Consider the following 22,538-nt stretch of genomic DNA (forward strand, 5'->3'; position numbering starts at 1 on the left):
TCTAATTGAAAATTAATCTTGACATTTTAAATCCTACTGTAATCAATTAGACAATAAAATATTTTAGAAGATAAACAAGCAATGATAAAACCCTCACTCTATTTTTGTACTTATGACGTCATCTAATGCTAATATTTGGCTTCAACGGTGTCATATTTTGACATTCCAAAGTTTTCTCTATCTGTCCATCCATCTGTCGGTCGGTGCATGTCAATAATTTCATGTCTGTTTCTCTTTACCTGGATAACAACACTAATAATAATTATAATAATACCACTGCAAGTCAACTTACAGCCTAAACACAAATCAGCAAAGGTCAAAATGGATTTTTAATCTTTATTTCCACTTCTTCAAATGAGATTTCCGCAGTGACATTACATCGAGCAACAGGAATTGGTACAGGATTCGAACATGGAGACATGTTTTCCATCATGTCAAGATTGACACCACAAGAATGACTTTTTTCGTACCTGAAATGGAAGTCTTCGTGCATGACAACTGGTGAGCACAGCAGTCGCACGCAAGACATGACAAGACAGAAGCAAGAAAGGCTTTGAAGTAATGTCCTTAGAATGTAACGTGAAATTCGCAGTGAGCCAGCTAATGAACAGACGCAGACGGGAGTAAAGCACAGAAAAAGAGGTTGAGCTGACATAAGGTCACTTGTCAAAGCAAGGATGGGTTTTACCAGAACCAAGAACATTCCATTTACTTGTTATGGGAAAACTAAATACCGATGATATACTGCTGTGATGCAATCACAGAAACCCAACCTTGTTTGATGTTACAGCCTAACGCACAAACAGGCACACTTTATTTCAGAGTAAATTTTACCTATAAAAAACACAAGTCACTCAAAACCAGTGCTGGGGTTACAGTGACAGTAATGTCTGTGGTATGTGGACAATAATAATAAAATCTGTAGAAATATTGAAACGTCATGCAACAATATAACAATTACTCCACTAAAAAAATAAATAAACACTGACAATTAAATAATAAAAAATCTTCACAGCTATGTTTCGTGACACATCCATAGGTTACAGAGCAGACGTGCATGCAATGAACCAGAGGCAAGAAGATTTCTCTTCACCTGTGCTCTAGAAATGGGTTTTAAATCACCTTCAGCCTGTGCTGTTGCTATAAATTGGGGGGACACTCACCATTGGTTGTTATAAATGCACAACCTTGTACCCTTTCTTGCATGTCTAATGCATCACAGAGACAAAGGCAGACTTTGAACTATGTAATTAGAAATACATAAAGTGCTTCTGTAAAAGAAACAAACCGAAAAGAAAAGTACAAAACAGTTCAAAAAAGAGGTATCAAAACAATGCACTTCAGGACATGGAGGAGACTGCTGTCTGTCGGACGCCAGGTAAGATTCCTGCAGTACAGACAAATGGAGTGGGGTTCCTTGTTTTGGATAAAGAAAAAGTTCAGAGATGAATGGATGTCAGGAGGGGGCAGCTGGCTGGGAATCAGCCCAGGATGAGGCTGGACTTGCCCCCTGGCGGATTCCTGCGGCCCGACGGTAGCCCTACAGCAGACTCCTCGGCTGTAGAGGCCTCCTCCTGCTGCGCTGGAACCGCATCAGGCTCAACAACACTGCTTTCTGAGCACAGGCAGAGAGATGCGTCTGTTAGGCTGCGTTCACACTGCAGGGCTTAATGCTCAATTCAGGATTTTTTTTTTTGTGGAGGTAAGTATGTATGTTAACAGTGGAGCGTATGTGGCTCATTTTAAAACTGCTGTCAACCGGAGCCAGCACATTTACAGCTTAATATTTCTAAGAAGAAGATTAAAAAGGACAGGTTTTTAGCCACGGCGTTTTGTCAGGCAGTGGCAACGGAGTCGCACGATAGCGACGCATGTCGTGTGTCAATGAGGTCGGATAAATGCGACCTGGCCGTCCAGACTTAAGTCACATGGCAAAAGATCGGATACCTAGCAGATTTAGTCAAACATATCCAAGTGGCCTGAGTCGCATTCGAGACGCCTGTGTTTATGATTCACTAACCTAAAGGGAGATGCAATAGGTGAGGAGAAAATAGGTACTTACCAACAATATTGTGCACAGAATTTTCACTGTCCTAAGAACAGATGAAAGAAGGAAAATAAGTTTATTTCATTATGCTGAAGATAAAAAACGAAATTATAACACACTAAGTTCAATTCTATTACCGAAACAGGCTACGTTTGAAAGATATCAAGGGAAGAGGGAAAGAAACAATCATTGAAATGATTGGGCTATTTAGGGTTTGTGATTTCTACGCATCACAACTCATAGCTGAGGCCTGATCTTACTGTGGTTGGGGCCTCTGCAGAGTGGTTGGTGGTGGGGACCCCTCCTCTCCTCAGTGGGGCTGACGGCTCACCACACAACACTCCTGTGGGTTTCCCTCCTGGACAATAAAAGAAAGAAATATTGATTTATATATTGATTTATATAAAGAGAAAAATATCATGGCCACCCATCCATCCTCTTGTAGACAAATATCAGCCTGGATCAAAGTAGCAGAACAACTCTCTGTGAGGTCAGACATCAGTCTTTTAGATACTGGCATATCTAAAAGACGGACTCTTTGAAAGCCTCACTGGAGGGAGGTGAAGCTGCATCTCAAAATATCACCATTAAACAAGAGTATATGTGGATTATAGACTGCGGAACAAAATGCAAACCACATCGGGATATCAGTCAGCTACGAAAGTTAACATGTGATAAATCTATTTACAATAGAAATATTATCACAGAACAGAAATATACGCAGGATTTACATTCATACAAGTTCAGATGTTGAAAGTAGTTCCAAACTTCACAAAGCAAATATAAAGGACATTCAATTTTCAGCTAAGAAATGCAAGACCAAGTGTTGAATAATCATGTTATTAATCCACATTAGGATCATGTCTTATAGTCAGCGCATTGGAGCAGGAAGGGGAAATGAAAGCGCGGGGCCTGACAGAGACAATGGCCTAGCCCAGTCATCAACTATGAGCTGGAATCTTCTGTGTCAACAAACTACTCCCACGCACCTCCGACTAGCTTTCCATTGTGCGTTGGGAACATTTCCGATGTTGGAACTTTCACTTTAATAGTAAATGCCATTGTCACATGACTATTCACAAGGATGTGAATTTATGATAAACTCGAGGAACTAGAAAATCACTCAGAGAGCACAGACCTCGGCTGAGCAACTCCTTCCCCTCATTTACAACATCCACACGGTGATCTGGATCATCACCAAAAGGTTCTAAATTGTTCTTGGTATCTTTACACACAACCATGAAAAGTAAAAAGTAAAAAGAGTTGATTTTTAACAGATGTTTGAATCCGTAAATTAGGTTTTTCAATGTTAAAATAAAATATTTTTTACCGACTCCATTCTGGATCCGAACTGCCCATCAATAATCTGTTCCTGGTAACATTCCCAACATTTCATGCGTTACTTTGCTAACAGATGGACGGACAGGCAAACGCCGGCGATCACATAACCCTGCGGAGGCAATGAGGAGTCATGTGCTGCTTATCAAGGCTTTCACCCTTTGAACTTTAGGATGTCTTCAATTGTAATTTGTCAATCTCTTTTCAGGCTTATTGTCACACATCAAGACAAGCCATTATTCTTTTCAGAATACGTAAGGCTGCTCAGAAATGGAAATATGCCCCCCCCCCCAGACTATGCCATAATCCCAGAACTAGCAAGCAGCTACACTTCCAATGGGAATGGGATGGTGAACAATTCATGCTGATTTAGACAGATCCTCCGACAGACCACACTCCCTCACCAGCCCAGCTGGGCCTATTAGATTCATGGAGGTATAAACCCCTCGGACAAAAACAAATCTTCTTTGAGAGACAAATATTGTGATCTTAATCTTATTCCCACCCATTTAATGTTTTCAGTAACCTTTGGCAGGGAAAATCTTATATCTCCGATGTCCATGGATGGAGCCTTAAGATTTAACACTAAAACAACAAATGTTGAGCTGAGGCGGATTTACCTGGTGGGTTGTTCCTTCGATTAGCGTAAGGGTCCTCTGGCTCAGCAAAAACACTGGAGGCCATCTTGTTTTTCCGGACTGGAAGCTTTTCTTCATCGGCACCAAGAGAAATGTTGGAGCCGCCTCCAGGTGGACGCAAAACCCTGTGATGAGAGGTCAACACCATGACTTAGATCAAGATCATGTTGGTCTTTTATTCTGTAATATTCTCTCTCCATTCTAAAAAGTGTCTATAAATAAAATACCTATGTCACAGATCAATTATGACAAATTTATGTATTTAGTCCTTGGCCTAAGAACCACCGTTACGCACAAAGTCCATCAAAAACTTTTTCCGACATGAAAAGAGGGTGATGACGTGAAGGCCTCTAACATATTGGTGGATCGTCTGAAGATTTATTTCTGTTGACTGCAATCTGATAACTAGTTGTGCCTAGTAAACTACCAATTCAGAGTATAAATACACCTTTGGTTAGTTATCGCACTATCTACACTCTTATATATCTTTTTTTTTCTGCAAGAAGCTAGATAAAAACATATTCCTAATCCGATTGCCACAATAATAACCTACAATTAAAGCCATGTGACATCTTAAAAACTAAAACCATTATTCTATTAAAACATTTTAAACCTGTATTATTCTGCTATTTATATACCTAGAACATAAGCAGATGTGGATGTGTTTATTAGGTCTAGTTCTCGATGTGGGTCAGGCGGAGCGAGCAGTGACAAAGCTGTGGCTTTCCACGAGGCCTTAAACTGGGCAGAGTCCAGGATGTCTCATCATATCTCTCAGGTCAGCTCGATTAATGATTTGAAATCCACCAGGGCCCCACCCATCTGGAATGACAGCTCATATAAAGCTATTGTTGTGACATAATCAACAAAGAAGTAATGAGGAACGCATATATGTACACCCTCTTACAAGAAAGGGAAGGTGCTCTAACGTTAAATAAAGAGAGAGAGAGACGGTTCACTCCAGCAGACACAACAGAAAGGTGTGGTGCCGAGTAGCAGTCCATCATCGCCCTCCTGTGCCGAGTTGCAATCATTTCGAAGAGGATGCCTAAAACATTTTAGGCACGAATCAAGTAAAAAAAAAAAATGAGGTTGATTTCTGTGCGAGGATGATAACATCGGAGGATGCTGAATTTGCGTGGCTTCGTGCGTGGTGGCTAGCGGGTTGCACGACGCTACAGAAAACGCCTTTTACCTGGAACTGCTTTTCGAGCCGGGCTCCATCCCCTGATAAATGGTGGTGGTCGTCATTCCTTATACGAACCGTCGTGGAATATGTTTTGATTTGATAGGATAAATGCGTGTTACACTTTAATTAGCAATACTTCACCGCCTCATCATTGTCTTTCCTCGCCAGTGGTACCTAATCATGAACCTGCCTCCGGTCTGACTGGACCTCTGTCAAACGAATCAGGGACTGTAGAGCTTCCGCTTTTATTTCAAAATAACATGCGTTCATTTGACAGCGTATGCGATGACTATGAAGTTCACGTCTGCTTTTTGCATTATTTAATCGAATTACATTTATTTATTTATTTTAGTTTGGCCTACACGACAGAGCAAAGGCTAATTCTATACAACCCAGTGCTTCCACGAATTCCAGATATTTGAAATTTTATTTTGAAACCAGCGCGCTTTAATAGTGCCTCTCTGATTCATGTTTATGAAGGTGATACGGAAGTACCGCCCACAAATGAACAGGTCCATCTGTGATTGGATCCTGGAAAGGCCAGCGAGGGCATTTTTTTTAAAGGCTTTATTAACATAACAAGACTGATTACAAACTCACATTTTATACATAAAGAGACTCAAAATGAGGGAAATCTAACGGTATATGATATCACTAACACAAATATACAGCAGAAGTTACAAGTATTAAATGTCCATATTAATGTACCCTGTTGACCCAGGATCTGTAGTCTATTCATTGTTCAGTCTGTGAAAACAGAATTCTAATTGATTTGATTTGTGCAAATTCATTCATTCATTTTCTACTCCTTTTCTGCTCTGCAGATCACAGGAGTTTCGCAAATGTATTTTTCCTTCATTTAGGTTAGGAAGGTTGAGTTGGGGTTAAATAATGCTATGAAGTCAGAAAAGACAAGAAAACAAAAACAGGGCAATATGTTTAAAAAAGTCTACATTTATTTCATTAATACATTTTCATTACAATAGATGCAATTTCAAAATTCAGCCTTAACATACAATAAACATCCATCTAAATTGAAACTTCAACAACAGAAGTATAAAAACAGAAAGGACTAAGGGGTTTTATTCCAAAACTACCAGGAAAAATATAATTACAAGCTTTAAATTTCTTCAGAAAGCAGCTAACACGTTGTCGACACGGCGGAGGTCTGATATGGAACGTAGGCATAACAGTGCGATTATATCTCGGTACATGAACTGTGCTGCTCACTTTGAGCCTTTTGACCCATTTAAAGGGAAATAACATTGGTATTAATGTTTGAAAACTGGACAGGAAGGACAAGGGTAAACATTTATGTTTTTAGGAAACTGTCTTCAAAGAGAGGAGCCTCCAGTTTGCTGTTGGAACACATCAATTGTATCTTCATCCTCCATTTCTAGCTGCAAGGAAAGTCAAAGAAAATTCTGTTAAGCGTAAGAAATCATTGTCAATGGTTGCATCAGTGAATTTCAAATACAACAGGCATAATTGTAAAAATAATAATTAAAAAGGTCTTCAACAAACCTGTACAGGTCTATCTGGTTATTCATGTTATAAATATATGTCAGGAATCTCTCTCTCTTCCCTGTAGCCTTGTGCTTTCTCTCCCTCTGTTTGTCCCTCTTTCTGTCCCTCAGTCTGCAGGTCCTTCTGTCCGTGGCGCTGCAGAACCCGGACCTGCAGCTGTCAACTCTGATGTCCCTATCAATAGCATTAGCATTTAGAGTTTTATATAGCACCTCTTTAGTCAGTGGTTTGCTCAGCAGCCTATACGTTAAAAATCTCTCTCTCCTTCTTAACTCAAACGGTCCAGACAGATGGCCGTCCACTATGAGCCTTAGGGTCTGTCCAAGGTTTCTGCCTGATAAAAGGAAGTTGTGCCTTGATTCCGTCGCCGAAGTGCTTGCTCTTGTGGGTCAAGTTGGGTTCTGTCTTTCCCTGCTACACCTGTAAAGTGCCTTGAGAGAACCTTCTGTTATGATCTGGCATGCAATTGAATTGAACTGCATCTGTGGAGCATGTCTGTGTAAAACTGCAGTACTATTGCACTACTCCTACAATGACTTTACATGAAAAAGAAATGAGACACCGCAACTGTGAAACACTTAATCTCATTCTTAATTATGATATGGATATTTTGATCATGAAAAAATGTTGTGGTGCCCGTTCCGCTTGTCACTGCGTGTGAAACACCAAGACCCACCTCATCATGAGCTAAGGTTACCGTTCAACCCACCTCCCTATCCTCTGTGGTAAGGTGCCCATTTTATAGTTTTTATTATGTTAAATCATCCGTAGAGTCAGGAAACTGTCACTAAGATATCAGAAGGAGCAGCCGGCGGTAAAATTAGATTAGAACCTTTTTCTAAATCACAACTATCACTGAAAAAAAATGTTTATTGTATTTTGCATAGTAATGAATATGGCAAGGCCAAGTCATCAACAATGTTCCAAATATAATTTTTTATGAGGCTGTGTTTCTTTCTCAATTTCACAATAACGAAGAGATTCTGCAAAGCTGTAGTTTCGACTGAACAAGAGGGCGTAATCTTACCTGGGAAGGAGTGTCTGTTTCATTGACAGGCTGCCCGTCAAATCTAAATCGGATTTGACTTAATGTCAGTCCCTGTGTGGAACATATGAAAAATATGTTCAAAGCATTAAAAATAGAAACTATAAGGAACCACGGCGATCAGATATGGTGCAGACAAAGAATGTCCCAGATTTGCCTTCCCATCTCTCTCTGACATCATTATTTAATTTATGTTACACCTATTGAATGTAGCAGCCTTGCAATAAGATTAAATGTGCATTACATAAATTATGTTGCGATCTCACCTGCCGTTCGCAATAAGCTTTCATGAGTTTGTTTAGAGGAGTATGCCGTTTGATCTTGAACTGCACTACTGAGCCATCCTGCCCTGTAACCTTCAGGTTGATGTGCTCATTGTTCTCCGTCTTCACTCCCTCCTGAAAAGCAAAAAAACAAACATTTGTAGAAAGTTAAATTACTTTAAAACATAATAACACAACCTGCATGTCTAATACATGTGAACAGACCAATGCTGTGGGGGTCAGACACGGTGTTTAGATTGCTAATGATCATTATTTTTGACTCATGGAGTCCGTTTCTGACAGTTTGATCAGAATAATGCACACGAGTAGCCTGTCCGAGGTCCGTCTGTAGGACCCGAGTAGTTCCTGTTCCCTCCTTGCTGCAGATTCCTGCCCTGTTCAACTCTCTCTCTCTCTCTCATGCAACTGGCTTTTCCCACTGCTTTGCAACTGTTGCCACATTCGTTTGCACAGAAGCAGGTGAAACTGATTCACAATCCATTTATAAATGGACAGAATGATATACAGGAAGTTTAGTATTTATTTATATTAATTTCCAGTATTTTCTTTTCAAAATAAACATGTGGGAGCGTTCCTGCTTTGTGAAAAATCCGCAGCAGAACCCCGGGAAGTGTGATTACACTGCGGATTAACACTGCGGATTAACACTGCACCATGTCCACTTTAAGCCTTAGAAATAGAATAGAAAGCCTTTATTGTCATTGCATGTTGGATATACAACGAAATTATGCCATCTCTGCTGTCATAGTAACGTGACGTAGCCACTTTAGAACCTGCATATTCCCATCATACTATCCAAATATCTGGTGCAGGAGCGCCCTCTCTCTGCTGCGTATCTGCATCGCAGTTTATATGTCAAGTTGCAGAGGTTGCTGCAGCCCCCCTAAACACCATCAATGCAGGAATAAGACGAGCCAGATTGTTTATCTGTACTGCATGAAACGACGTCACACGCGAGATGAGGTATTGAAGACGTAGTTCATCTTCAGTACTTTGTAGTTTCACTACAAAAAAAAAAAAAAAAAAGTCGCACTTGCTTTATATCGAGCTTCTTTGAAATGTTTTAAATTGTCCTTCGCGTCTTTCCTTGGCCTAATTGTTGCGCTTTCTATTTACGTTACGGGAAGAGTTTGAGAAAATAAAATGACGTAATGCCGGTAAGGACGAAAAGCAAATAGTTAAATGAGATCAAATAACGGTTGCCATTGAAACGCTTCAAAGTCAAAATACCTTTATTGTCATTGTTCTAGGAACGACGAGATAGTATGGCAACATCAACAATTTAACACGGAATAAATGCAATATAAATAAATAAAATAGCATTTAACTGTAACAGTTCTGTTTTTGTCGCCCTGATGGAGGAGCAGCGGCACTCAGAGGGAGCGGGTTGAATGATGAGGGCAGCGGCAGAGGGGAGGAGGATTTAGGAAATAACTATTTGTCCGTCGAGCCTTCGCTTTCCATCGCTACATTGCTCTTGAATTACAGGCAGTTATCTTTTAAAGCCAGCGCGGTAGTTTTGGTTTGCGCTGCAGATGGGCTTCGCGGGTGGCTTGCTTTCTTTTTTTTACCGGTGTCATCCGAACATGGATCCCACGACTCTGTTGTAAACACAGCGACGAACACGCAGCTCCTCACCTTGGGCTTCTCGTCTGCCATGGTCGCTGCTGTTGCTCCGCGCCGCTCGCTGCAATGCTCACGGGCTGCGTCAGATAAGGTCCTCTGTTCTACCTATGACGTCATTCCATCGGACACCAGTCTTAGTCCACGCCTGACTGCACGGAGACGCACGTTTTAATTATGACGTATTTTTCAAAGAGGACAATAAAGGCATGAATTTGAGATGTTCATCTGGGGGTCAATTTAACCCTAAGCCGTTTGAACTGCGCAAAACGTGTGTGTGTGTGTGTGCGTCTATACTACTCACACCTGTGAATGTATCTATAATTAAAGTTCATTTAGTTACTTTGTTTCCTCCGTAGTGAAGATCAAAGGGTTCCATGATTGTCCTGCAACAATGTTTCCTTTACTAAGTAGGTGTTCGTCAGTGTGTTCAGTTATTTTGGTGGATGGTACCACGACAGTTTATAAAGTCAGTGACAATAAAGTCGGCCATATTTTATATATTTGGCCTTCCAGGATTTTGAGACTTCTCCATCATAAGTTTTAAAATATTTCCTTATTCATTTTCAAGATAAATCAATTCTAAAAATTAACAAATTCTAAAGTTTGGCCTGATGATGGGGCTGGAGAACAGGTTATGGTTTCATTATCAAGGAGGTATTTATGCTTTCAACAAATTAACAAATTCCCTGACACAAAAACTTGGTCAATAATTTTCTGTCAATCATTTTCTTAAGGCAGATATCCCTGGAGTCAGATAGACCCCTGTCCCTGGGATAAAATGATAAAATCTAGAAATGACACAAAATCCATCGTAATGGACCTCTATCTATTGATCAGTAAATATGTAACCGGCTACTTTGGTCCTCAGCAATAACAGCCTCATATGACACAATGTACTGACAGCCAGTCTGCCTCATTAGTACTTCTGGATTTATTTTACTCGATTAATGCAGGGTGTTAATCCTTGTAACAAATGCTGGCAATTGTGGTATTGCTGATTTAATTAAATTGTATGATTACGATTAAATGAAAATATCTTCATCACTGTTGCAGCGCATTGATATTTTTCTTAAGAAGCTGAAAAATGACACAAGCAAAGATTTTATTACAAATCAATATTTTTTTTCTTGCACAGAACGTTTTCAGAAATTTGCAATGACAAGTTGCCTCAACAGTCTAAACTAAATAAATAACTTTAAAAGACCGATGCAGAGAATATCTTATATAAATATCAATCTTCCCATGAAACCCCCCAAATAAATAGTTCATTAGTTTGATATAGGAAATGCCGAAGTCTTAATTGACCCAGGTTGCCAAACCGACCAGTTCCATAACATTGTCCAACTTCAGGAGCTGATAGACAAAATAATGTTCATATCTGTTCCCCGTCACAACACGCCCCACCCTACATAAAATGTTGCTTTTGATATAAAGTTGTTAATGGTGTATCTGGATTGGAAGAAGACAAGTTCAGAGTAAAATATTATTAATGAACAGCAGTAGCAGCAACTCGTAAGAAAATCAGGTCGTGGTCACATGTTTATATTGACAATCTTCTTCATCGTGTGTTTTTGCTGCATATGAAGAATATCTGGCATCGAAAAGTGCATGTACTGTCTAATTCAGAACGATGAAAGACAATAAAATATTAACATACTGTGGTGTGATGGTTAAAAACCAGATAAAACTTTGCAACAAAGTTCAGCAATGATAAGAGTCATCCCCAATCTGCCGCACTTCTAAGTCTACAGGGGGCAATCTAAAGAAGAAAACACATCTTACGTATATTATAGTATATATGAAACACTTCAAATTCTCCCAAAAAAACATCCCAATACCGCCATTTCTCCTACCTTCTGTGCTGGACTGAGAAACGAAAGTGTTATAGAAGTATTGTTTTTGTCTGACAAGCATAGAGGGGATGCGGCCCAACAGCACCCCTCATCTGCCAGCAGGTGGAAACTCATTCACTTCCCCCACTTCTGTGTGCAACTGCTCTCCTTGTGTGAATGTCAGTTTGTATCTCAGCCGAAGCTTTTCCTGCAAAACAAAAACATATGCATGTGTATATTCAGAGCGGTGGCTTTAAATAACTTGCTGGAATATACATAATCTCATGCACTGTCAATGTGATGATTCTATCTTCAAAGAGTACTGGTTAAGAATGTCAGCTGGGGTAATTTGTATGAAATAAAATATGATCAAACACTAATTTATAGAAGAACTCCAAGAAAACAGAACGAGCTGAGCTATACCTTAAAAGGATTGGCAAGCAGCACGACCTGAGAGATGGAAGGAGGGGGAAGAATTGGATTAAATGGAGCCAACCCAGTCCCCGAGGGTGGCTGTAGTTTCACTTTCATCATCTGAAGAATTAGCAGAGAAGACATCCATGCAAAAAAACAAAAAAACAATCAAAAAAAAGAGACACATCTATTTACATTTTCAGGCAATACTTAATTTAGCAATTTTAAACATCTACCAAAATGATTCATTGAATTTTTTATTAAATATAGATGCACTCTCTGTAGCTTTTGATGCTGTAAAAGTGAAATGACAGAAGCTTTTACCTTGGGAACAGCCACCTGCAGGATGACGTCCCTGACGGGCAGCGGCGCTGTGTTAAGCATGGAAGCCACCATCACCAGTACATCAGGCCTGCCTGCAGGACAGTCGGTGGCAAAGTGCAGCAAAAGACGTATCCCGTTTTTGTCATATGCTGTGACAGGACATGCTTGACCTGAAATACAGCACAAAAAGTGGAGAAGAAAAATGTGACTAGTACGGTCATCAACAGCTGAAGTTAGTCTACAACAGACAAATGTACTTACTCTCACTGGTCCAAATGTGATGTGTACTGATGGCATGCATGCCCTGTCTTTTTTCCATATACTGTGCAAAATAACTAACAAACAGAAAAACTAAAAATGTTTACAGTCAAAATAAAATACCAGTTTCATTAAATTTGCCATCAAGGGCACTGAGTGGCACCAATAACTTCAGTTCCGTTCAACCACAATCGGGGCCGATGGAGGAAATGGGTTTATTTTCTGACAAGAAAAGTTCACATGTACTTTGTGGGTGTGCGTACTTGAACGGAGTTCCAATTTCTTACTAAATCTTGCACAACTCTTACTCGTAAAACAAGAAACTAAACATACAGCCTACTGTATTTCGTGGAGCTCACTTGGCTTGATGGCATCCAAAGGAACAAAGACATTAGTCAGGGACACCGCTCGTCCCCTGTTTGGATTGGCCTTGCTCAGAGGGGAGATGGGAGACAGTGAATGTAACAGAGGGCTGTCATCTGCCTGACATTTGGCAGATGAGGGAGTGGACCCTCCTTGAATTCCACCAAAGAGCAGTGAAGTGGATGTGATATCAAGACTAGAAGACAGTGCAAAGGGAGCAAGATCAGAAATGGTAGGCGCCTTGTGTTGCCAAAACAAAATTAAATGTCAATCACTTGACACGTTCCAGTAGTGGCAGCTAGACATTTATCAAAATGACTTTAAAATCATTAGTGACACCTTTCTTACTTTAATTAAACTGAGATAAGTCTAATATGCAATTAAAGTACTAAAAGCTGTCAAAGTAAATCTGTGGACCAATTTGCCTCTTGGAAATTAGTGGTGGGGATATAAATAGAATAGCAGAACATAGAAATCATTGTTATGCATCTTAGAAGGCGGAAGAATCCTTTCAAAATGAGTATTCATGGCTTAGACACCCGCTCATTCAGTGTATTTCTTTTAGAATGTATCATTAACTAATAGATTAAAACAATAATGTAGCATCCAAGACATGACGGTGACAAATGAAATAAACAAAACAAGACACAATCAATACTCCATATTTTCAGTGTAATTTCGTGGCACAGATATTACTCACTTTTTAGGACTGCCGAAATCAAGCAAGGGGAAATCTTGCAGATTGTGAGTGAGAGACGATGAAGACACATTGGACACCCCAGGAGAAGTGAGGACCAGAGGCGGAGGGACAAATACGGCTGAGGGAGCAGAAGAGGCGGTGCTCAATGCCCGAGGCTGAGCAGGTGGGAGCGTGGTGGTCCGTACGGAACTGAGACACTGTGGGAAGGTCACTGATGCTGATGGGATATATTCTGTAGAATCTAGAGGTGCAGGCGAAGAGATGTTTAAGGTGGCTGTCGGTGTAGACAATGGCTTGGCTTAATTAACTAAAGCCAGAGAGAGGGCATCTGGAAAACGTGAATGTGTAGAGAATGGAGGAACCAAAGTCAAAGAGGTTTTAGGAAGAGCCAAAATGTGTTTGGAATCCTACAATAGATTGTAATAAAAACACTATTATCAATAAAGATACAACATGGACATCAAAATAAATGTTTGCAATTAATTTGAATACAAATGATTGTTGAGGTTTACGTATGTGCATTTACTTGGAACAGAAAATGGTTCGTTGAGGCCTGAACAGAAATGTGTCAGAAGATGTCACTTACAAGTAAATAGCAGTTAATGTCCTCGTGAAAAAGTAACTGTATTAAATTATACGTTACCCAACGACATCAGTTCTTCATCCAGAAAATATTGTGAGACAGAAGGCGCAGTGGGAACGACAGGCTGCTTCTGTGATTGAATAATGGTTTGGCTGTCCAGGTCCATCAGGTCAATCAGAATCTCTGACTGGTTTGTGCAGCCAGTGCCTGTCAGGTGGAGATGGAAGAACACAGCAAGATAGAATAGATATGTTCAAAAATTAGGGCGGGGAAGCAGGAACTATGATGTGGTCTGAGGAGTCAAAGTTTGAAATTCTATTTACAGGTTTTGAAGCAGCATATATTTCAAATTCCAAAATTACAGCAATCGGTCTCCTTAGTTTCCAAATACTGACAGGACATTGTTAAAAATAAAGAAAAGAAAAGCGGTGCAGCAGTTTTTGAAATATATTGCATGCATGAATTTCTAAATTGGATCATAGTCAACATTTGAAATTCTGATTGATTTGAAAATCATTGCATATCATTTTATTCACAATTTATTCAGCATCCCAACCTTTTCTTGAAAGAGGTTGTACATAAAAGTCTGAAGACGACACAATGTCAAACTTGATGCATGAAATTCCTTAACAGTAAAAGGTATCAATTCAAGTTATGAAAAAAATTGCATATTTTTGTGACTGTAGAATGAATGCGCCCCCCCCCCCCTCCCCCCCCATTGCTTATTGATTTCACACACACTAATTGCAGCAAACATTGTTCAAGTTGTCCTACATCTTCATACATTTGTGGGTCGGATCGCTCCACAACAGCAGCGTAATGTTTGCTTTTGCAGCTCACACTGAGTTGCTTTGTTACGTGGGTGTGCAGTGTGTAGCTACAAGCTATAACACACACATAATGGAACGTTTTATTTCAAGTGTGGAAGAAGCAGCACTGTGAAATGGTTTAATAATTGCCATTATTCTCAGCACAAAAATGTACAAATCACTCCACTTAAATTGTACCTTGTCTGACTAATGACTGTGATTGCTGTGCGTTTTCAGTCTCTCCATTGATCGTCTGTCCTTCCATAATTTTCTTGTAGGAACTAATGACAAGGGAGAGGTCATCGCTGGCCTGCAGGATATCTCCTGATAAGTGAAAAGTAAAAGTTTAGACATATATGAGACTTGTAAAATCAATGAAAAGACTACAAAGAAAAGAAAACAGAGTCTCAAAATATTTCTCACAGTCTGCTAAACTGTGTGGATGCATGGTCGCGGGCAGTGCAGTGTGACAGGATGTTGGTCTTAAGTGAGAACATACACCCTCCCATCCTTTTACTGCATCAACTAAGACAGCAAAAACAAGTCAAGATGAAGGGACAAATTACAGGACTTCTCACCCAAGCTGCAGTCATTGTCTTCAGTCTCAGTGGCAATCTGAAATACCGATTCCCTCAGCTTATCACAATCTCCATGCAGGTCCTGCAGAAAGAATTAAGGGAAAAAAATATACACTTATTGAATTTAAAACCGTAATGCAGCTGTGCTCATATGTTTATATACCCTGGCACAATTTGTGATTTGCAGGCAATTTCTTTAGAGAATATGAATGATAAACGTTTCTTTCACTTATGGTTCATGGTTGGGTGAAGCCTTTCATTGTAAAATAACTGTTTTTAAATCATGACGACAACAACCCAAGTGACCATGATCTCAAGTTATCCTGGAGATTTTGGCCTGACAACACACACACGTTGGTAAACATGTGTTTGAATGGCTACTAAAGGTAACCATGGTCACCTGAAATTGGTTTTATTGCAATCATTGTTTGCATAAAAAGTCACCGCGTTTCTAGGATGCCCCTTGATTCTTACATTCCATTGCTGCAGTGATGTTTCTGGATTCAGGGAGGGGAAGCAAAAGAATTGTCAAAAGACCTGCGGTAAAAGGTGAACTGCATAAAACAGGGATACAAAACGATATACCGGTACAAGGAATTGAGAAAGCTAATCGGCAGTGTTCAAACTAATTAAGAAGTGGGAAACGAGGGATTCTGTTGAAATCAAACCACAGCCAGGTAGACCAACAGAAAATTCTGCAACAACTGCCAGGAAAATTGTTGGGGATGCAAAGAATTACATGCTGATGGCAAAATGAATGGAGCATGCAGCATGAAGCTGCGCATAGGATGTACTTGGAAGTTCCAACATGACAATGATCCAGAACACAAGGTCAAGTCAACCAGTCATTGGCTACAGCAGAAAAAAAGCAAAGGTTCTGGAGTGGCCACCTCGGACCCCCGACCTCAATATCATAGAGCCACTAAAAGACTTCAAGCTGTCATTGGTGTTAAAAGGGGGCAATACATGCAGAACTGGGGCATGTAAAGGATTCCATCATTGCAAATAGTCTGTTCATATTAATACTAACTCACTTTGAATTGCTTATGGATAATATTAGTTAAAAAAAAAAGATTGTATAAACATTTATTTTTTCTTTCTGAAACAGTTTTTATTACAAGTCTTTTCACAGAAGGGGCTGGAAATTTGTTTTTTCTTTAAGGTTGTATCAGTTCAATAGTGTTTCCAGAATGTTCAGCAAGTACCAAAAAAAAAAAGTAAAGTGGGTTGAAAATATCAACTGGGAAACAAACCCTGATGAGCTCCTTGTCTCCCTCGGTGGAATTTCTGGGGTTGAAGTGATCCAGCATCTCACTTAGGACTTTAACACTATTGTTGACGGCCTCAAGTGTTCTTTCTTGCTTTATCAACTTCTGTGTCCGTACTTCATCCTGAAACAAAGAGCAGGCCCAATCAATACCGTCAGTCGTTTTTTTATGACGTGGCCAATGTGGAAGTGGCTCTTTTTTTTTATTATTATTATTTTTAATTATTTGATGCTAGGAAAAAATGTGGCATTATGATGGACAGCTGAGCCCTGCTTGCGACTGGTGTGTATATGGCCAGGAAACTTTTGATATGACAAATTTTGAGATGACAACCAGGTTGCCAGTAATTTGCCCGTCAGTCGAGACAAAAGCAATCAGAAATCAGCATGTGTTGAAGCACAGGCATATCAAGACATTTAATCTGGATGCAGCCACACCTCTTTGACCATATTCTTGATGAGCCGATTGGCCTCTTGGAGATGTTCAGGCTTTTTGCTCTTCAGCAGTTCAGCTAATCTCTGGAGACAGATGAGGGAATCATCAGTAATGAAAAAGTCTAAAATAATGTCAGACAGATTATAAAAACACAAACAGCAAAGCCGTGCAATCCTAGATCTCCAAAAAAAAAAAAAAAAAACAGCCCTCATGCATAAATCGCCTGCAGTCAAAACAAAGCAAGCAAACACCATCTTGAACTTGTTTCGGTTTGCTGTATGGCATTCCGTGGGAAGCTAGACCAAGAGAGATGCTGAAGAAGAGAGACTGGTTTTACCGGTTAATAATTATTTGTTTCTCTTCTTGCATTTACATTTTTCATAAAGTAGGACAAATTGCATACAGAGACATGAAAGGAGCAGCTTTGTTTTTCTATAATTCTACTTTTTGCTGTCTTTCTAAGTATTTAAGACAAAGAAAGGACAAGGCGCAGAGCATGAAAGGAGACGAGGTGGAGAAGTTCACATTTCTGGAATCTCACATGGTCAGTGAACACAACTCACCTGATCCTGATGCAGGAAGACTGTTCTTCCTTTGAAAGCTAAATCTGTAACACCTCCTTCAGCAGCGACTGCAGAATTTTTACCGCGCTACCTTAGAGAACACCTTCAGCTCCTGCTATCAGTGTAGTACAGCAGCTGCACTGGGGAAGACTAGAGGGATGTCCAGTGTTTGAAGGCAGCTCAGAGGATCAGTGGGATTAAACTACCAGACATTTGCATGTTTGAAGGAAAAAAAAACATGAGTCGAATGCATGTTTCTTTCCAAAACCTGTTCCTTTCATAAAGAGCTCAAGCAACATGCTGAGGTTACAGAGGAAAGGCTCGCTGTTGAATCTTACAAAGACCTCCCCCCATTAAAAAAACACTGATGGGAACTGCAGAAACTTATAGTAAATGCATCAAGTTGTCATTGCAAAATAAACAATGTCTAGGCTGGGGGGCAGTCAGGTCCTGAATCCGCCTCTTTATTTGGATCCACTCCAAATTTTTAATCATGTTCTTACCAGCTACAGCCCTAATCCTGCCACAAAACTCCATTAAAATGAGTCCAGTAGTTTTTACATTAAAGATGAATGAAGTATTGCAATCTGCCTTTTTAGCTGCCACCCACTTCAAATGCAGTGGATTCTTCCCTAAAACTTCCAACCACATCAATGAACATCCATGAAGTCACCTTAAATGCAATCCTGCTGAGTGGAAGAAAAAAAAAACGACAACCAACCCCCAACAGCTGCCTGTGAAAACATAACCTCCATGGCAGAGTAATAAATGACCCCTACACTGAAACACAAACAGAAATATTACACTCACACTAAACAGTACAAGGCGGGACCTAACAGATATGTTATCTTAAAGGTTGACTACATCTACCCCATTCCAATAAAATAATAATGACTACTTGGGATTTTAAAACTATTTTTTTACCTGGCTCTTCTTCTCATCATCAAACACAGGATTCTTTGGCCGTGGCGATGGTGAGGGTATTAATGTTGCATCAACAGGGGGTTTCGGATCACCTGACACAATACCTGAAACACAAACAACAAAATAATCCTACATTGATAAAATGGTGATTAAATTACCTTCCAATATCTCAAAGCGCAGCACAATCACGACCGGCTCTTTACATGTCAGTGTTGTGACTATTTTATTTCACAGAATGATAACAGTTTTTATCTGTTCATCTTTCACCTTGCGACTTCAGCATCTGGTACGCTTCAGAGATCTTTGCTTCATCGGGAAAAGATAAAGTCCAGCTGTACAGCATCTCAATAATCTTTGTCTTTACTCTCTCTGACACTTTCTCTCCTAGATACTAAAAAAAAATAAAAAATACAGAGAGAGAAGCGTACGGCTTAGACTGACACCAAACACTGTAAAAGTAAACGCATCAGTATTAGAAGGAAGTTAATATTAAATGTTCCTCACTTTGGGTGAAATCACCTTAATCAATTCATTTAAAAACTTAAATTTCCCAACTTCATTGTGAAATCTTTGCCCACAATTCTTCATACAAGCCTCGAGAACCTACAAAAGGAAAGCAAGGAAAAAATTGTTCTAATATTGACTCAAAACAGACAACAAAATAATTGAAAAAAAAAAAAAGAAGCAAAATGGTGACAGTACAGACCGTTAACGCTTGGATCACCTCCCATTCTTGAGGAGACTGAATCTTGTGACTCAGCAGCCGAACGGATATTTGTGGTCTGGAAATTGTAAAAGAAAGACACGATCCAATAAGGATTCAACAACAAAAGCAAACTCAAGTGTAAGGCCGCAATAGGCTGTATATATAATATGTGTGCGTTTAGCAGAATGACGGTACACATTAATGACCTTACACGTGAATGGGTTCATTGAAACAATGTGACCGTACCCTTCATGCTCCTTATTGATCTGGTTACAGAATCCCATTACATGCCCCCAGTCTTCCTGGCTGTTGGAGGGGTTGGTGGCTCTGTCTAAAAAAAGGGAAGACATTATCTTGTAAATGGGTGCAGCAAAAATAGTCTGTCCTATCCCTGGAAAGCTTGTGAGCATCACACTGCTCACAAGCAGTGTGACGGCATCTCTTCTGGGACCGGCTTCCAAACTGTATGATACAGTGAATGAATGAATGAATACATTAATAATATATGAACAAAACAAAACAAAAAAAGGTTCAGCAACTCAGAGAGTTTACATATCGTTCAAGAGGATTTGTAATAATTTGTACAGACTGTGCAGCGGCCCGGCGGCGCAGAGGTACGTGCCGTTGCCTCGCAGCAAGGAGGTCGTGGGTTCGAATCCGATAATGGACCAAAGCGGTTGGAAAATGAATGAGTGTACCTATCGTTAAATTTCATTAAAAAATATATATATATAGCTCCAGTTACCTGTCACATATTTACATATGTAACTGTGAATGTCACATTTTCTGTCACATATTATGAGAATGAATGAACGGGATCCAGACACTGGTGCCATATGTTCAGAGTAAATGCCCGCAAGTCTTTGGAACAGCTACTATATACACAAATGTCGGTATCCCAAATCATCCCCATCGTGGCCTGCTCTTAAGAATGAGCTGTCCCTGTCACAGAACATTCTGAAACAAATAAATAATCCCCATGCAAATAAACTATATAATTGTATTAGTGATTTTATATTCCTCACTGTTAGATTTCCTTCTATTTTGTTCTCTGAAGATGTGAATGTTTTGTGTAATGTCGATGGGTGAGATCTGGACAGTGAGTTATGTAAATAAAGTTTATTTAGGGAACAGCTGTCTTCACAGAAGAACACAGTGCGCGCTGTTGTTGTTGTTGTTGTTAAATGGAGGTGACCAGTAACACAGAATAAATCATTTAGCGTTTATCTCGGACTCCAAAGCCCGGCGGGGTCACCAGTAAAACAAACAGCAGCGTTATTTTTGACAGGCGACAAACATCAAGCTGCGAGGAGCTGTCTGCAAACACTTTCTCACAACACAAGACGATCTTAGCATGACAGCATCGCTTTTCTGATACCACGCAGGACTAACTAACGTTCTGGACAACCGCGGCCAGTCAACTCACGAGTCTGCAGCCCTACAATGGAGAAATGTGCGCGCAAAAGACAGAAATGATCAACTTACTAAGCAAAGACTCCAGCGTCTCCCCATCGCCCGCCATGTTGGCGCTCTGAAGCAAACAGCGCGTGACTAGTGCTGCCTTCAGGTGCAGTGAGAAAGCTGGGAATTCTTCAAACGACAATCAAACGACATGTCATTTGGTCAAAGGCTCAGCCTTTGACCAAATGACATGTCGTTTGATTGATTGATTGATTTGTCTGTCTGTCTGTCTGCCTGCCTGCCTGCCTGCGCAATATACTGGACATTTTTAGATTATATGGTCGTCAGCTTCTCGGTGTAGCAGTTTGTTTTTGTAGTTTATCCTGCAAATCCTGTTCAAAGTGGAAATGTCTGCATGAATGTTAATTAAGAAGGCTTGATGGAGCATCATTGTCCAATGGGAGGAAAAAAAGCTTGTACACTCCATTTCATTGGAATAAAGGGTTATACATCACCACTGAGTTATACATCACACCTCATTTGCATGCTGTTTGCATTTGTCAGACAAGATGGCCTTGAAATGTGTAGCAAGGCTATAATGACTTGAAGACAAACAAGAGAATCCTGAATTGAATTCTGAATTTCACAGGTAGCCATTAGAGATGAGATAATGGCAACCGTCTTGTCTGAAATCACTTATCTGAAGTACAGGTCATGGAGCCTATCCTAGCTGAGAAAACCCACGCAGACTTGGGGAGAATATACACACTCCGCAAGGGAAGGAATCAAACCCGGAACCTTTTTGCTGTGAGGCAACAGCGCTACTCCCTGCACCACCGTACCACCAAATTTTGAAGGCAAATTTTTGGAATCCAAGAGCACTTTAATCTGAATTAATTATACCTCGATTTGATTGTCACTAGAGTGGTCCTTCTGTATCAAGCATCGTAGTCAGTAGCATCTTGTCATCATGGAGTCCTGAAATACACAGAGATAAGTATGCTGTATATAGAATACCATAGCTCTCAAGTATAATCACGTGGACTATTGATGCAGACTCAATCATGTCTAATTTCACTTCTTCCTGAATGGCCGGGATACAATGGGCAGAAATCGACACCATTTTAAATCTGGGGCCAACCAAAATGAGTATATTCTGTATCAGTACTCAGAGAATCTCCTTGACGTCCACCAGGAATGGTTGCAGGTATTTGGGGGTGTTGGTCTTGTATATCGGTTTTTGAGACAAGACTGCAATGTCAGATACTCTTGGCTCAGTGTGATATTTGCCAAGACAGACAACTTAAAAGGCTTCATCTCAGTCTCAAAACTCCCACACACATAGTGCCTGCTCTAAAAGAGATAAGATTTTCTACTTGGAGGTGGAAAGGAAGTAATGCAACAGTTACATAATTAAAAATAAATAAATAAATACAGAAATGTAGGTAGTATTGCATACTTTTAGGATATCCTAATACTTCTTTTCTGAAAACAGCACATAAGTAAAGAGAATCTAATCTTTTGAGAACTTGTGATATATTTTTGCACTCTTATATCATCTTCGGTAAAGTACATTTACAAAATACAACAGCAGAACGCCACCGTGTAATATCAAGAGAGAGACTTATTTGTATGAATCAAGTCGATCAATGCTCTATATGAATAATAATATAATCATCCTATTGG

General features: G+C 39.9%; 3 protein-coding genes across 3 annotated transcripts; all 3 read right to left on the reverse strand.

Annotated features, from left to right (window-relative positions):
- Positions 1-351: 351 nt before the first annotated feature.
- On the reverse strand, positions 352-5,367 carry jpt1a (Jupiter microtubule associated homolog 1a). The gene is made up of 5 exons (XM_068751252.1): positions 5,219-5,367; positions 4,006-4,148; positions 2,308-2,405; positions 2,063-2,093; positions 352-1,615 (listed from the first exon to the last, which is right to left on the reverse strand). Exons 1-5 carry the CDS (start codon positions 5,272-5,274, stop codon positions 1,482-1,484), a joined length of 462 nt encoding a protein of 153 aa, XP_068607353.1. The 5' UTR covers positions 5,275-5,367; the 3' UTR covers positions 352-1,481.
- Positions 5,368-6,546: 1,179 nt separating this feature from the next.
- sumo2a (small ubiquitin like modifier 2a) lies at positions 6,547-9,830 on the reverse strand. The gene is made up of 4 exons (XM_068750675.1): positions 9,707-9,830; positions 8,051-8,182; positions 7,767-7,838; positions 6,547-6,612 (listed from the first exon to the last, which is right to left on the reverse strand). Exons 1-4 carry the CDS (start codon positions 9,725-9,727, stop codon positions 6,547-6,549), a joined length of 291 nt encoding a protein of 96 aa, XP_068606776.1. The 5' UTR covers positions 9,728-9,830.
- Positions 9,831-10,824: 994 nt separating this feature from the next.
- gga3a (golgi associated, gamma adaptin ear containing, ARF binding protein 3a) lies at positions 10,825-20,973 on the reverse strand. Its single transcript, XM_068750874.1, is given in 16 exon segments — positions 10,825-11,734; positions 11,950-12,060; positions 12,265-12,434; positions 12,882-13,081; positions 13,586-14,138; positions 14,229-14,375; positions 15,176-15,301; positions 15,556-15,637; positions 16,809-16,946; positions 17,261-17,341; positions 18,746-18,849; positions 19,013-19,136; positions 19,250-19,348; positions 19,452-19,527; positions 19,698-19,782; positions 20,937-20,973. Coding segments are annotated over 16 exon segments (2,232 nt in total). The 3' UTR covers positions 10,825-11,635.
- Positions 20,974-22,538: the final 1,565 nt, after the last annotated feature.

Source organism: Brachionichthys hirsutus, chromosome 17 (assembly GCF_040956055.1).
Source record: "Brachionichthys hirsutus isolate HB-005 chromosome 17, CSIRO-AGI_Bhir_v1, whole genome shotgun sequence".
Classification (NCBI taxonomy): domain Eukaryota; kingdom Metazoa; phylum Chordata; class Actinopteri; order Lophiiformes; family Brachionichthyidae; genus Brachionichthys; species Brachionichthys hirsutus.